Source organism: Stigmatopora nigra, chromosome 18 (genome assembly GCF_051989575.1).
Source record: "Stigmatopora nigra isolate UIUO_SnigA chromosome 18, RoL_Snig_1.1, whole genome shotgun sequence".
NCBI lineage: Eukaryota > Metazoa > Chordata > Actinopteri > Syngnathiformes > Syngnathidae > Stigmatopora > Stigmatopora nigra.
In genome coordinates this window covers 10,816,700-10,833,083 of record NC_135525.1, presented here as the reverse complement: position 1 = coordinate 10,833,083, position 16,384 = coordinate 10,816,700, and the positions used below count along the sequence as shown (strand labels likewise).

The following is a 16,384-nucleotide window of genomic DNA, read 5'->3' as shown; positions in this document are numbered from 1 at the left end:
TAACATCCCCGAGGTTACGGCACCCCGACGCCTCGCTGTAATTGGCAAGGGACGAAGATCCGCTTTTCTGAATGTCGGGGGGTCGCCAAACGGCGTGGAGTCGTTTCGTGGCGTGAGTTACGAGCGCAATAACAACCAGGAACGCGTCCTTCAGGGCGCAGATGGCCGTTACCGCCCGTTGTTGTCGTTTGGTTAACTTGAAGAAAAACTAATTGCAAGTTTTTAATGGCGTAGTTGTGAGTTTTGAGGAAAAGACTGGTTTGAAATAGAGCAATTTATTCCAACTAAGTCAATGTCTATGTACAAAGAAGAAAGGATAAAAATGAACAAGAATTGTAAGGACAAAAAAAACAATAAAGTTCCAACATTGAAACTGCAGTGAATACAAAAGTTTCCTAACTTTTGTTTACTTTCAAATCATCGTAATCATAATATACAACAAACTTAATAAATACAATTGGAGTCAGTGTAGAAAATGTATTTTTTTTCCTCCCTGATAATGTAGCTGTTCACGGAAAAGCAACGATTACATGTGTGTATTGTTGCAGCCCAAAATTTAAGACGTAAAAAAATAAAAATAAAAGTTTATTTTGGGACTGAACAACAACAATACACACATTTTATCGCCATAAGTAGCATAACACGAGAATAACAATAATAACAATAATAACCATCTTACTCCGCCCATTTTTTTACAACCAATAGCGCTAAACAATTATCCAATAAAAAGCCGAGTCGAATATCGTTTCGAAATATCATACACTAGCGCGAAAGAGATAAACAAAACAAAGTATTTACAATAAAGTCAGACTACAAAATGTACTGACTTACCTGGGAAAAAACTACTGTCCAAGGTCCTGAAAGTCAAAAGCCCTTTATGTACCTTTAAAGCCATGGATGCCATGCTGGATCCATTCGGCATAAATTGTCCAGGCTATTAGCGGCGGCTACTAACGTGTTAACTTTACTTTCACCGCCCTCGAACTGCGCCAAGTTGTGGAGGCGGGTCATAATGGCGGTGACGGCCTTCTGGACTAGCGAGACGAGCTGTTGGGAGTCCATGTTCTCCGGTTGTCCGGCTGGGGACAGCGGCATGGACGTGTCCTCTTGAGTTTTCTTATGCCAGGCGATGATTTCGTCCCGGAGGACCGCTTTGAGGATGCCGTCCACCTGTTAATGAGAGAGAAGTATTTTTAAGGATGAGGGATGCGAAAAAATGTCTCAGGACTGATTCGGTTAGTTCTGTGGCGCCACCTAGGGAAGCAATTGCCATGTGTTAGGGTTACTAATAATTATACTTTAATATAATTATACAACAATACAAGGAAGACATGAATTATGGCACATTAACAGCATTTTCTCCTGCCCATTTAAGTCCTTAAATAAATAAAAAAATACAAGGTTATTGATTTTGTCCAATTGTGTAAGCTAAGAAAAACAACTGCAACAATAATGGCATATCAGGTATTCGTTAATAACAATTAACATCTGGAATCTTTCAAAAAATAATAATAATAGTTTACAAAAAAGATTAATAAATGAAAATATTTTTTTGCCTACCTGGTTTAGGTAAAAATAAACAGATAAACAAAAAAACAGAGTGTTAAATGGCTCTCAAAAGCCGACACAGTAATAAAAAGATGAACCATAACTGACATTAAAATATAATATTTTAGTACTCACCAATACCAATGCCAGCATTTAAGTACAATATTGGTGACCTTTGGGAATCAAGACACACAGTATCGCAAATACGATTTGGACCTTTGACCAAACGCTACCTTAAAGTTGGGCTGTGCGAAACAACGCGCCACAGCAATCATGGAAGCGGTGAGGGGTCCAGAAACGCCGATAGTAGTCAGGAACTCCGAGATATTTGGCGTCAGCCGGAAGGGAACCGGTCGATTGGCGTCCAGGTCGCCCGTGGCGTCGTTGATGTCGAAGCGGAAGTAGGAGACGTTGAGTTTGCCAGTGTCCTGAAAGCATAAGACGGCAGACAAGCGGGTATGTTACCCTACCAAAGATGGATGCTATTGACTTGCGTCAACCTACAAGGTGGAGGAACACTGTTCTTATTGATCTTGCTTATCTACAATTCTATTCGTTCATTTGGTCCATGCCCTCAATGACAGCCAGTGAGTGTATAGGGAACCTTGAAATGCCCCAAAACCAACAGGTGGTCACCTGGAAATGCCTGGAAATTCCTGGAAAATGCCTGGAAATGCCTTGAAGTGTCTGGAAAATGCCTGGAAATCAGCAGGGACTGACAAAAGACCAAGTAGCATCTTGGAAATCCTTAAATTATTCCATAAAAGAACACAAATCACATAATTTTTTTCCAATGATGACTGTATATCTTCGCACAATACTTTGTTACACCACCGTGGGCTCTACTGGGCAACATGTGATGTCTGCAAATATACGTGTGACCACGGGGGCGACGTGAGTTATGTTGACAGCATCTCCCTTGTGCTCTTAAAGTGTCGACTCTCCGCCCAAAGAAAAATGAACCAACATACTCCATCCCTTAGAACCCTGGATTCCGTGTCTATCTGAAAGCCCCATTTGTGAACTACAAGCTATTCTCCCAATAAATAGGCATGAATAAAACCCCCCTAAAAAAACCCACTGCTAATCGCACAAGGAAATGAAAGGTCTTCTCGAAAAGATACGATAACGGGCCCTAAGATAAGTGCTGAACATACAGTATATGGCAACGGTGTTCTGTCCTTGCAATCACAGTTGGGTGTACTCCCCGCACTATAATCCTCCTGCGTCTAAATGGGATCTACGGAATGGAACAGGCAGAGCGGGGACTTAATACCGGCGCTTAGCTGCCCGGAGGAACGCCTGTCAGCAAAGGGCGATTAGGATCGAGGGGCGGGGGGGAATTGGGGGGTGTCCGGCTGACACAATCATCTTGAATAATGACTTTGAAAAAGCTGTCTGAGGACCTTTAGCAGGCGCCCAGATGCGGCCGCTTCAAATTGAAACATGCTTGATAGTGGCGGTGCTGTGGGAGGGTGGGTGTGCGGGGGTGCCGCGTCTAACGTCCTGTCAAAACATCCGCTGCATTTTATAGCAGCTGCTTGACGGGTAGACGTTAATGTGAATGTCAGAGGGGAGAGGCATGAGTCATAAAGACAGATACAAAGTCAGTAATGGTGATCTATACCAGGGTAGAACGTAACCGTATATCAAATTAAGGCGCATTGGAGCCTTGTGTGCCCTTGAAAGGAAAAATGGGAAAAATACTTGGTGTGTTTAGGAGTGGGTTTCTAAGCTTGGGCCGATGGGAGGAATTTGTTTGATTTATTTGTTCATATTTTGATATGGTGGGTTTTTTCACAAAGCAAGGCTATGCTTAACATGAGTACTCATTTCTTGTTATCAACAAAAAGAGTCTAGCGGGAGGGTGGCAGACTCGGTTTCAAGTGGGCCGGACCATTTTAGATATAATATTTAGACTTTTAAATTTTAATAAATGGATTAAAAGAACTGGATTAAAAGCCCTGAATATTCTGTTTTTTTAATAGATCTAAAACCATGTTTATTTTAGCTTTTGTAGAATATTTTTTTAAATTTTTACAAAAAGATTTTTGGTACCCAGACATTTGGTCGCCTGGACGTTTGGTCGCCTGGACGTTTGGTCGCCTGGACGTTTTAATGTCAGCTCTCAAAATTATATTATTGAGAGAGAAAGTTTAATATCAAAATATCTACTGCTGAAACCAGCTCTCCAAATTATATTCACCCGGGCGACCAAACATCCAGTCACACATATGGCTCCCAAGCCACATGTTACCCTTACCCTTTCTTCCCAGTCTTACCTGTGCTATCTGCAGCATCTCCGGGTTGAGCCGGTTCAGGTGTAGCATGAACTCGGCCAGACCAATAAGAGCCAACTGGATGGTGAACATTTTACGGAAGGTCCAGTAGTCGGTGGCGTTGGGGAAGGTGTGGAGAGCCCATTCTTTCAGCATGCTGCGGGGCACCATGTTGCCCTGGACTTCCTTTAGAATGTCTCGAAGGACCTGGCAACAAGAAGTTAGAATCATTTATTGGACACTTCCATTGAGATGTCCCAAAATCCAGTCAGATTTTTTTTACAAATATACAAGATGTCTTCAATGAAAGACAATGGAAGAAGATGGAGTTTGGTGGAAACCATTTTGGTGAAGATGGAGTACCTGATGGCTCGCCTGCGTCCCTCTGGCTTGCACAGTGGCCAATCGGTCGTAATATCGGGAGATAGGGTTATCGTGTTCGATGCCCTTCTTGGCACAACGTTGTTTATAGATTTCAACCAATGAGAGAGATGAAGGGTTGTCCTCTACTAGACGCATCTGGGGAGACACTGCGACTACTCTTGGGACTGGAAAACAAAAGTTTGCAGACAAGCACGGGCATAAGCTCAACTGTCGAAATTGAAATGACTGTCTAAAAATATCATACTGAGGAAACTGGGGATAAAATCCAATATATAAATTTGGATACTGTATTTTAGAACCTGGACTTCGATGTTGATTCTTAAAACACTACAACAGAAATATTTTAAAGTTGAGGAACAAAAACAAAAGATATGTTTGAGGCTGATTGAAAAAGAAATGAGTCAGATGATGTTCCTGACCTCTAAAGGTTAGTAAAAAAAAATAAGCCACATAATGTTCTTGATCTCTAAAGGTTAGATTCCATGTCATATCATATTTACTGGAAATACATCTCAATCCTATCTCAAAATTGCATCTTCTATTTTTAAAAAAACAGAACATAATACAATGCTAAGACCTCATAACATGATATAGTAGTCATTTAAAATGGTTCAGTAACTTCTAATGTCCTACCGGTGAAGAAAAGATGTCTTTTGGTGGTCTCCTTTCTCTTCTCTAGGCAAGGGTTGAGTAGTCTGAGGAGTTGGAGAACCCTCTCCTCCCGCCGAGACTCCGTCAGGCAAGCGTCGTTCATCACCAGGTAAGGGTAGATCTTCCCGTTGTGACCACGGATGTAAAGGCGCCGAGCCGCCGTGTTGTGCTTCTGGACGATCTCCACTCTAGGCATGAACCTGGCGATCTTGATGTAGTAGTGGGTGGGTTTGGGCATGAGAAACTCCCCCGGGATCTCCACCTCGGCCGTCTGGGCGGAGAAGTTGCTGAGGAATCGGCACTTCTCCTCGATCAGGAAAAACTTGGGGAGCTGCTTGGTCTTGGCCTCCAGGATTTTGATCCACTTTTTGAGCTTGGAGATCAGATTGTGGAGTTTCATGGAGCCGGGAACGCTGAAGTCAAAGTCTAGTGGGCAAGGGAGAGAGCAAATGGTGAGAACAAGGTTCTGAAACAGTCCCACACACGAGTGAGTTTTTCACGTTGTTTTTTTTGCGTTTTTTAACATTTTTACTTGTTGTTTTTTTCACATTGTTGTTGTGCATTGTTGTTTTGCATTGGTGTTGTACATTGGTGTTGTGCATTGGTGTTGTGCATTGGTGTTGTGCATTGGTGTTGTGCATTGGTGTTGTGCATTGGTGTTGTGCATTGGTGTTGTGCATTGGTGTTGTGCATTGGTGTTGTGCATTGGTGTTGTGCATTGGTGTTGTGCATTGGTGTTGTGCATTGGTGTTGTGCATTGGTGTTGTGCATTGGTGTTGTGCATTGTTGTTGTGCATTGTTGTTGTGCATTGGTGTTGTGCATTGTTGTTTCCCATTGTTGTCTGGCATTGTTGTCTGGCATTGTTGTCTGGCATTGTTGTCTCGCATAGTTGTCTCGCATTGTTGTTTCACTTTGTTGTTGTTTTTCACGTTGTTGTTGTTTTGTATTGTTGATTTTTCACATTGTTGTTTCACGTTGTTGTTTTTTCACATTGTTGATATGGCTTATTTGCGAAAAAATAAAGTAATAGTTCTGAAATATTCAACATCTCAATATCGCAGAATATTTATCGAGTCACGTGTACTGTAATTCCCTGCTGAGTATTTGCTCTTTAAGCTAACACCAAAATGTAAAAAGTTGGTAATGCCGAGACAAGAGTGACGGCTGACAATTGAACACTGGAGGCAAATTAAATTCTCCAGCGAGCCAGACACATAAAATGCTCAGCGAGCAATCACCAGCAGGTGCGAGAGCAAAATCCGACTAAACGCTTATCGGTCCAAAAGGACGTAGAATTGAAATGAAAAGAAATATGATCATCACCCCCCCCCCCCTCTCCTGTTTAGACAAGTCTCCCGAACAGATCTGCGACGAAAACAGCAACTGGTGCAAATAGCATTTGCCGTAATTGGATTTGAAGGCCTCCCCGCTGCCAGATGTTATATATGCACACATAAACCCATATTTTCCGGCCCACAAACCCCGTGAAAGCGAGTGAGCCACTAGCTTGGCCGCTCAGCCGCTCCGTAAACCCTTTTTGTTCCGCTTTGGCGAAGGCTGGTGCGCCGCTCGCGCTTTGCCACGGGGACACAGCTGGGTGACGACGGCGGATGGGGGGGGGACGGGTACGCCGCGAGCCCTGATCAAGTCTAGCCGTGACATCTGGCAAGATCCTTCGTAGCCGGGAGTGCACGTCAAGGCTTGCTATATAAATTAGGGTGGTCCTAAAATCCCATCAGATCGGAAATCTGGCGCGAATTGGCTAAAAACAGATTGAACCAGTCTTGAACATATATTTTTAGGGTATTAACTCATTCACTGGCATTGATGGTAACTGCTGTTTTATGACCCATTGGGCTTACTTTATAAATTAGGGTGGTCCTAAAATACATCAGATTGAACATTGGCTAAAAACAGACTGAAACCGTTTTGAAAATGTATTTTTAGGTTATTACATCATTTGCTGGTGTTGATGGCGACTGCTGTTTTGTGACCCGTTGGGCTTGCTTTATAAATTAGGGTGGTCCTAAAACACATTTGATCAGAAATCTGGCTCGAAGCGGCTAAAAACATTGAACCAGTTTTGAAAATGTATTTTCAGGTTAATATCTCATTTGCTGATTTTGATGGTGACTGCTGTTTTATGACCCGTTGGGCTTACTTTATAAATTAGGGAGGTCCTAAAACCCATCAAATCAAAAATTTGGCTCAAATCAAAACGGATAGTACATTTATTTTTATGGTATTAACTCATTTGCTGGTGTTGTTGGCGACTGTCGTTTTTTTGGCCCGTTGAATTTACTGTATAAGTTAGGGAGGTCCTAAAATACATCAGATCGGAAGCAATGTGATGGTATTTCCAACGCACCTGTGGTGAACTGGCCTTTCATTTTCTGGAAGACAGGGTCCTGGGCGGTGGCCTGAGCCCGACGCGCCAGAGACTCGGAAGCGGCGCTGGAGAACATGGTGGACACGTTGGAAACGTTCTCCAAGCCCACGCCAAAAGTGCTGACCAGTTTCTTGACAAAGTTCAGCGTATGCGGCGTGATTTTGGCGTCAGAAACGGCGCCGCTCTTCTCGAAGGCCACAGAGTAACATTTGGCCAGTCCTTGTTGGAGTTGCCGTAAAACCTGCAATAGCAAAAAAGACCTCAGGATTGCAAAAAATAATAAAAAATATGTGATCAGATCGGTGATTTCTAATCAAGATTATACCATTAAAATGTGATTTTTTTTTGGTGCAACCATTGAGGAAAGTTCCCCAGAAAAATACCAAGGACAAAAAGAAGATGAATTTTTCCTTCCATGTAAAAATAGCACTTGATTCCTCACCTCCTCGTGCCAGTTTTCCCTGAACCACACCATCTGGTCAACGATTCCCTCCAGGGAAGAAAGGAGGGTGGGATGGAGCTCGCGTTGCATGTGCATAATTCGACTACAGCGCCACATTGGCGCCGTGGCCCTGATGGGACCGGGGTCAGAAGCTCCAGAGTGCGACTGGGAGCCCACCGAAGTGGGTTGTTGCTGTCCAGATGCGTCTAAGTACAAAAAATTAAAAATATCAATAAAATCATTATTGTACAACCGTGACCAGACGTTTGGTCACCCAGACGTTTGGTCACCCAGACATTTGGTCACCCAGACATTTGGTCACCCAGACATTTGGTCACCCAGACATTTGGTCGCCCAGACATTTGGTCACCCAGACATTTGGTCACCCAGACGTTTGGTCACCCAGACGTTTGGTCACCCAGACGTTTGGTCACCCAGACGTTTGGTCACCCAGACGTTTGGTCACCCAGACGTTTGGTCACCCAGACGTTTGGTCACCCAGACGTTTGGTCACCCAGACGTTTCAACAGTAAACTCTGTCATGTTGTCAAACGTCCGGCGACCAAACGTCCAGGCGACCAAACGTCCAAGTACCTCGTTCAACAAACAAATGTTACTCTACAAAAGGAGTCAACAACTTTTCAGTACTCAGCAACAAAAAAAAGAATTAATAAAGAAACCATTCCTGTAGATATTTGTAGATTGCATTTTTGTGCATGTCAAGTCTAATTTATGCCCATATAAGCCGTAGTTTGTTTTGAACTTGTGTTTACACGTGATACTGGATTAAAAGATCAATAAATGAAAAAAAACTATATATAAATCTATATTTTTGACTAATCTTCAAAAGATGGCACACCATTCGGTTCTAAAAATATTTCAAGGCAAAAAATCCATCATTCTTACCACTTTTGTAGCGTTCCCTTTGCTCAATTTTGAGCGTCAGGTAAAGGGTACGAATGGGAAAGTAGACAGCCTGAGGGTAAACTCGTCCCACCTGGCGGATAAAAAGAGGGTCTTAAATTATATTTCAAAGATTCATATATTTAAAAAACGATGACTAAGCAGATGCATATCAAGCTGGCGTCTAAAAGCAACATTAAAGATAAAAAAGAACTGGAAGGAAGGCAGAGATCAGGACGCTAATGGAAAGCTAAGTCTTATTGGACTTGGTCTGATGGGGGGGGGGGGGGGGGTGAACTGCCGACAAGAAGGAGGCTTGGGGGTGCAGGAGAGAGGCTGCTGATATGTCTGTTAACTTCCCATTCATCTGGTCACCTACCCCCAGGCCCTCTTTGCCTCACCTTCATCAATTTTTCAACGTACGTTTTTTCTTGGTCTTTTTTTCTTTTTTTAAACATTCCACCGCCAAAGAAAAATCCTAAATAATTCAGGGAAGTGGCAGAGATAAAGCCTGCTATGCATTAAAATTGGATTCTTCTTTACATAAAAAGGACGTAAAGTGAAGAGCGTTAACGAGGGGATGTCTACGAAATAAGGATAAAGATCGGATTTTTAAATAGGATTTGGTTATTGTTGTTTTATAGTTTTAGAGTCAATCTCTGATCATGTGAGAATTTGAGGTAGTATGTTTTTGTTGTTGTTTAATTTAAGGGGTAAAAAGAAATTGCAGTGACCGAGACGATCTAAATTAGAGCCAAAATGGGTAAAATTTAATACATCTTCCCCAAAAAATACTTCCGTTCAAAACTTTGTTCTACGACGTAGACAATTTGAAGAAAAAAAACGTATAAAATATGTGGAAAAACGTACAAAATGTGGAAAAACGTATAAAAAACGTATAAAACGTAGAAAAAAAAGTATAAAATTTGTGGACAAATGTAAAAAATATGAGAAAAAACTTATAAAATATGTGGAAAAACGTATAAAATATGTGGAAAAACGTATAAAATATGTGGAAACACGTATAAAATGTGGAAAAACATAAAATATGTGAAATAACGTATACAAGGTGACATGTATGCTGTAATGAAAAAATTAGCCAAGTAACAGACTCCCTGGTTTAAATGTGAAGCTAAAAACTCTTAATTATCGTATTACAAAACTCTTCAGTTAGCTTAAATCTTCCGGACAATATCCTTAACCTATCAAGAGGACGGATGGCTAGAGGTTTAGTACAGCTTTCTAGTCTTTGAAGATCACCCTCTTCAAATTGTGCAGAAAAAAATCCTCCATTAAGCAACGCAAATTAGGCCCGGCATTAATTACGTGCTCGGTTCCTGCCGTGTGGATGCGTACTGTATTAACTTTATAATGACTTCACGTGCAAATAATTCAAAATCCAATTCGCCGGGGTCTAGTGAAAGCCAATAAATGGGTGTCAAAGTGGAAGTTGGGAAGAGGGTGTGTGGTGGTGGGGGTGGGGGGGCTCCTGAATGCTTAATTTGGTAAATAGAATGCAAGCCAGGGGAGATTAACTTCCGCGTGAATGCCATTTAATTTATCACGATTAGGAAGCCTGTGAAAACGGCTGCCAACGCGGGCGGCAGATGTGGCGGACTGAATGGATGTGATGAAGAACGCAAAATATTTCATCAGCGCGAGTGCCAAACATTCACGGATTAGCGGCGCCCAGTTACGGAGGCCATACTTGTTATCCGAGCCATCTCTTAAATGATTGACCGGGTCCGACGTAATCGGGCAACAAAATTGCCTACGCCATTTGCTTTCAACCACAAAGTTTTCAAAAGACTATCACTGAAGGCTACTTGTAGTATGTGTCTGACTCATCATTGACTGAATACTTCTGCTGTGGTAGTTGCGACTCCCTGGTATATCTTACCATCAGGGGGGAGTCTTAAAAAAGGACTCTCCCTGATGGTAAGATATACCAGGGAGTCCCAAATACCACAGCAGAAGTATTCAGTCAATGATGAGTCAGACACATACTGCAAGTAGCCTTCAGTGATAGAGTTTTGTAATATGATATTTAGTTTTTAGCTTCACTTTTAAACCAGCGAGTCTGTTACTTCGCAATTTTTTTCATTACAGCATACCTGTTACCTTATATACGTTTTTCCACATATTTTATACGTTTTTCCACATATTTTATACAGTTTTTGTTTTGTTTCACGACTCCTCCTGATTTTAAGATATACCAGGGAGTCAAAACTACCACAGCAGAAGTATTCAGTCAATGATGAAGGCTACTTGCTCATCATTGACTGAATACTTCTGCTGTGGTAGTTGCGACTCCCTGGAAATCTTAAAATCAGGGGGGAGCCATAAAACAAAACAAAAACTGTATAAAATGTGGAAAAACGTATAAAATATGTGGGAAAATGTATGTAAGGTGACATGTATGCTGTAATGAAAAAATAGCCAAGTAACAGACTCGCTGGTTTAAAAGTGAGGCTAAAAACTCTAAATATCATATTACAAAACTCTATCACTGAAGGCTACTTGCAGTGTGTGTCAGACTCATCATTGACTGAATACTTCTGCTGTGGTAGTTGAAACTCCCTGATGGTAAGATATACCAGGGAATCACAACTACCACAGCAGAAGTATTCAGTCAATGAGTCAGACACACACTGCATAGTGTGTCTCCAGGCTGACAGCTGTAACAAGACTAAAAAATTAAAGGGAGGTTGTGGACTTGGGCACCTGGCTGATGAGGTTGAGTAGAGGTTTGCCTTCTGAACCCACTAAGCAGGTTAGCAGCTGGGGAATCCATGCCAACCATTGGATGGGCGGGACTCCGATGCAGTACTTGTCCACGGCGTTTGCTAGCGTGTCCTTGTCGTCAAAGCTCAGAAGCCAGAGTACCTGAAAATTCAAGGGAAATTTGGCATGAGATGAGATTATTCAATTGGGAAAAACTGTTTTAGAGTCGTGTATTTATGTCATATCTTCATATATGAAATCAATGGACGACTGAGATTGACGAGGAGGAACTACCTTTGCCAGATACTTGCGAGATTTGCTTTCGTTTTGGTGGCGGCATGCGTGGAGGTAGCAGGTGATAGCCGAGACTCCCAGGTGAAGCTGACGGTCTTTGGCGAAGATGTTCTCCAGGTAGTCCCCCCACATGGCCCAGGCCTTGACCAGGACGTCGTGCATTTGGACAGCGGCGGAAAAGGCCTTGTTGGCCTCCTCTGACCTGTGAGGAAAAGGTCAAAGTGCAAATTAGGTTCATGGCGCTTTGGCAAATGACTTAAAAATCTGATAAAACAAGGCTTGACTTGGATAAAGAAAGAGAAATTCAGAGAAATATGTCTTTCACATATACCCATGAAGCATATTTCAGTGTATATGGATTTATCGTAATCTTAAATCCTCAAGCTATTAAGAATTTGACTATAATACGTTGAGCTCAACGATAACATGGAGCAAAGATCAACAAGTTTTCGGCTTTTAACACTTCCAATGTTATCTGCCTTCCATCTTAACACAATTTTTTCCAATCTAGATCCAACAAGAAGGCAAATTTATCACATTTTCAACCCCGCACATTAAGTCTTGCCTACTTAAGGGAAATCCAGTTGAAATGTAGCAACAGACTTGACTGATCGTGAGTCTTAAGTGTTTTACTTCAGCCCGTTCATCTTAAAGCAATCCTTAGCAGGTGGACTGAATGACTTAAACCTGTCACCATTTGATTAATAAACAAACCTGGCGCCATAACAAGTCCGAAAAAGCCACTCATGGCGTCCCCGAGCGCTTTCCCCGTCGACATCCGGCAAAACGTCTCCCGAGACGATCAATTAAAATCGGTTATTATGAAAGGCATTTGCCGTGTGATTAGGAAATGGAAGCTTGATTGCTATGGGAGTCAGAGGCAAAGACCCTCTTGTAACACTTAATGGAGTTGCCTCTGTCACTTGTGTGAGTATCAAAAGTACATGAAATGTTTCCAAAAGCTACCTCAGCAGGAGTCTGGACTCCCGACAGAGTGTCAAAATCTTTGACAGCCGTTAAATTGAACGATCCTCAAATCTTCGGCTTGGCACGGATGCTCAAACATACTCACATAAAAACTCTCTCAACCCGTGTCCGCAAGTCAGCTCTTAATACCGCCCCAGTTAAGAGAAACTTAATGATTGCAATAAACCCTGCTGAGGTAGAGGCAAGTTTTGCTGATTGTAGAGATTCTTGAAAACGGCCTGTGGTTAATTATTGAGCTGCGTGTACGTTTAATAAGGCTCCTTCAATTAGTCTTTTACCCCTTAGGCTAGCCGTGTCACGTCCGAGACGACTGGGGTTTTGAGCGAGGGGGGTTTGAACACAGATTTTTACAAGTTAGCCCTGGAGCTGAGGAACAGAACTCTGCATGAAACGGTGACGAACAAATAAAACAGATGTGCTGGGGAGTCAAATTTCAAGTACAGTGATGGGGAAGGCTAAAACTGGATCATATAGTAGGGATGCCCAGATCACATATTTTTGAACTAGAGTCCAACTGGCCCAATTTTGCAGAATCAAACCATACTTCGTCTAAATCCGATACCCTGAAAATCTGATTTCATTCTATTTCTGATCGAGGACATCCCCGGGAAACAGACCTGATGAACAGAAGTGAAAACCTGGACTTCATGATTTTAAAAATCCACAAATTGTCCAGGATCTACGAATCCAGGTGCCTTAAAAAGGGCAGAAATCCTCAAAAAGACAAAACACATCCCGACTTCCACCAATTACATACACCTGCTGCCCTCTGGAAGGATCTACAGAACCATAACAGCCAAGACAAAGAGACTAAAGCAGTTTCTTCCCAAGAGCAGTCCCCATACTCAACTTGAGTTCTGCAATCAAGACTTATTGCTAGTCAGTATACTCACTTTGTAGCACTTTTCCATGTTGACTACTACTTCTACCACTTAAGTATCTATTACTATTTACTGATTATGTATTAATCATGACTATATATTAATTATTATTGTATTTGTTTGTTGTTTAGTCCAAAGAATGACAACTCCAAGACCTTAGAACTCATCCTGGACTTAAAAACGGAACACAAGGACTAGTATTATCTATTTAGGACTTGTCTATGATGATTTATTAGTGCATTTGTTTGCTGTTATTTTTTTACTGCATGGTGACATCTTGAAATCTCATTATACTTATATCATGACAATAAAAGCATTCAATCAATCCATTAATCTTACTTATTGATCTGAGCCAGGAACATCCCCTTCAGGGCGTAGAACTCGGCTGTCATTTCCTTGGTGAAATACTTGAGGTTGGTGGACTCAATCACCTCCAAACCCTGACGGACAGAAGACGAGAAAAGGATTACCGTATGGCAAATAAAAATCTCATTGGTGTAAAGCTTCAGGAGAAAAAAAACCCGCGGAGGGATAGTGGCATAATAACGAATGATTATTAGGATGTTAAGGAAGTACGCGCTGAGGGAAGTAAAGTCTCTGATTGGTCGTCCCCAATGTGCCGCTGTGACAAACGATGTGTAGCCGCGGAACAGAACAGATTTGGAGGAAGAGAGAGGCGGCTTTCTAATAGCTTTTGGTGTGCTCAAGCACCTCTTGTATTAAAACGTATTCATCAAAAAAACTCAGTGGATTTAAATGGCAAAAATTGGTATCCAAAACAACGAAATTGATCGCATTTTAACACATTTTTATCGATATTTTGCTACTAATTTTGGCTAAAGGGCTGCAAAAAAATTGTATATCAAAACTGATAGTAAAAAAACTGTTCCAGTTGTGTATTTGTTAATACTATATAATAAAGTGGCAGTATATTTCGGGAATGTCGGAAACAATGGCAACACAAGGTCTAAATAGGATTTCAATTTGAATAATTGAAATGAAAAGGGACGACTTGATGCGTTTTGATGAGACGTAACGTCCGCGTGTTGTTTCCATAAAATATTTCACGAGACAGCTGCTGCAAATTGTTTGCCGAGTCGCTCGCTGCGTCTTTCTGTTCCCGTCAATTGACCTTCTCATTGTAGGATGATAAAGCCATCTTTCCTTTCCAATAATATAGAATACATTCAAAGGTTAAACCAAGCATGAGTTTGGATTCCCAGAGAACCATGTTAGAACAGATAAATGGATAGACTGTACAAAATATATCAAGGCTGAAAAATACATTTACAGCATACCGTTGACACAGTATATTTTCTGGTATATTAGCCGCCTCTGCGTATAAGCCTTACCTTTAAAATTGCCTTAAAATCGCAGGATTTTACAATTTCTCTCGTATAAGCCGCCCCATTATATTATGGTTTTAATAGGGAGTAAAAATGTGCTACTTTGAAGGGAAATTCTTGAGAAAAAAATCTCTGCACATGGTTTTTCTGAAATTTTCTATAAAAATCGATTGCTGTTCCTGTTGACTACACGTAGACAAATTCAAAAAGGAGGTCATGTGAGAAGTACAACCATGAAAAGTGCCTGTAGCAGTCTAGTTTGTCATCCCAAGTTAAGATGGCGACGCCCTGAGCAAGCACGTAAGTGAGTTTTTTTCAAGTTTTATACAAGAAACGGTTAATTTTTTCCTTTAATTTCATTCATAGACCTCAAAATAAATGTTGTTAGCCATTTTATCTATTTATCTATTTTTTATTTTGAAATATGTGACCGCAATAGCCACATTGTCTTGCGTTACAGCTTTATCAACTTTCAGTTTCGTGCATGTCAAATCTAATTTATGCGCGTATAAGCCGTACCCTCGATTCAGTCATTTTTTTAACAACAAATATGGCATATATGCAAAAAAATACATTAATCCAAATTCTCACCTGCATACATTCATTCTTTCCCATGACGCCAGCCAGCTGTAAATAACATTTAACTTGCTGCCTAATCTTCTGGAAGCAGTCAACAATCGGAACTGTTGGAATGGTGTGGATTCGACTCAAAATATCCAATGCTACATTCACCAAACCCTGCACGAAAAAATAAGACACTAAATATCTACACACAACTGTCTTTGTACAACCAAAAAATATGGTTAAGACCATGGAATTGTATTAAAAAAACTCACTTGTTTACGGCCAATCTTGCCATACTGAATGATGGCAGATGCCGAGGCATGAACTCCCAACATGGCGTTATTGTTGTTGGGATCATGCTGGGTATTAGTTTCATATGCCGTCACTATGGCTACAGACGTAGAGAGAAGAAAACATTGGTTTGAATGGCATCTCTATTTATCATACAAGTACTATTATTGAGAAGAGAGAAAAGCACTGGGGATGTGAAGATATTGAACAGCCAATAGCGATGGATTTTTAAAGAAAATCAATTTCAGTAGCACAACAGACGTTTCAAGGCTGTCATGTAGAAGTGAAGTGGATTGAAATGAAAATTTCACCGTGTCTACAACTCACATTCGTTAAGCCAAAAATTGGCAAAATAATAGCTATAAAACTGAAGCTGTGTAGTTTTACACACAAAAAAATATTTTCAATAGAGTAGGTATACTAACACACAAATAATGTACAGATTAGCCAAAAAAATACACAAAAACTAGGGAAATACATATATTGTATATATATAAACAAGTCGTATTGAAGTATTTTGGGCAATTTTCTTTATATTTTATAAAATAGCAAGATAAAATATATGTTGAATTTTCAATAGTAAAATGGATAAATGGGTAAATAAAGGTACTCGGACATTTGGTCGCCCGGACGATTGGTCGCCCGGACGTTTGGTCGCCCGGACGTTTGGTCGCCCGGACGTTTGGTCGCCCGGACGTTT

The 16,384-nt window shown here is 41.1% G+C and overlaps 1 protein-coding gene across 2 annotated transcripts in view; it reads right to left on the bottom strand.

The window, feature by feature from the left end:
* Positions 1-259: 259 nt before the first annotated feature.
* trrap (transformation/transcription domain-associated protein) overlaps positions 260-16,384 on the bottom strand; it is a 57,161-nt gene continuing 41,036 nt past the window's right edge. For both annotated transcript variants that reach the window (XM_077738792.1, XM_077738793.1), the window contains 13 exons: positions 15,666-15,784; positions 15,421-15,567; positions 13,823-13,923; positions 11,616-11,817; positions 11,322-11,483; positions 8,601-8,691; positions 7,695-7,900; positions 7,232-7,493; positions 4,845-5,288; positions 4,191-4,375; positions 3,831-4,034; positions 1,782-1,976; positions 260-1,170 (listed from right to left, as the gene is read on the bottom strand). In XM_077738792.1, coding sequence (XP_077594918.1) covers positions 886-1,170; positions 1,782-1,976; positions 3,831-4,034; positions 4,191-4,375; positions 4,845-5,288; positions 7,232-7,493; positions 7,695-7,900; positions 8,601-8,691; positions 11,322-11,483; positions 11,616-11,817; positions 13,823-13,923; positions 15,421-15,567; positions 15,666-15,784 — 2,603 coding nt within the window. In that variant the 3' untranslated portion in view covers positions 260-885. The remainder of the gene's footprint in view (positions 1,171-1,781; positions 1,977-3,830; positions 4,035-4,190; positions 4,376-4,844; positions 5,289-7,231; positions 7,494-7,694; positions 7,901-8,600; positions 8,692-11,321; positions 11,484-11,615; positions 11,818-13,822; positions 13,924-15,420; positions 15,568-15,665; positions 15,785-16,384) is intronic.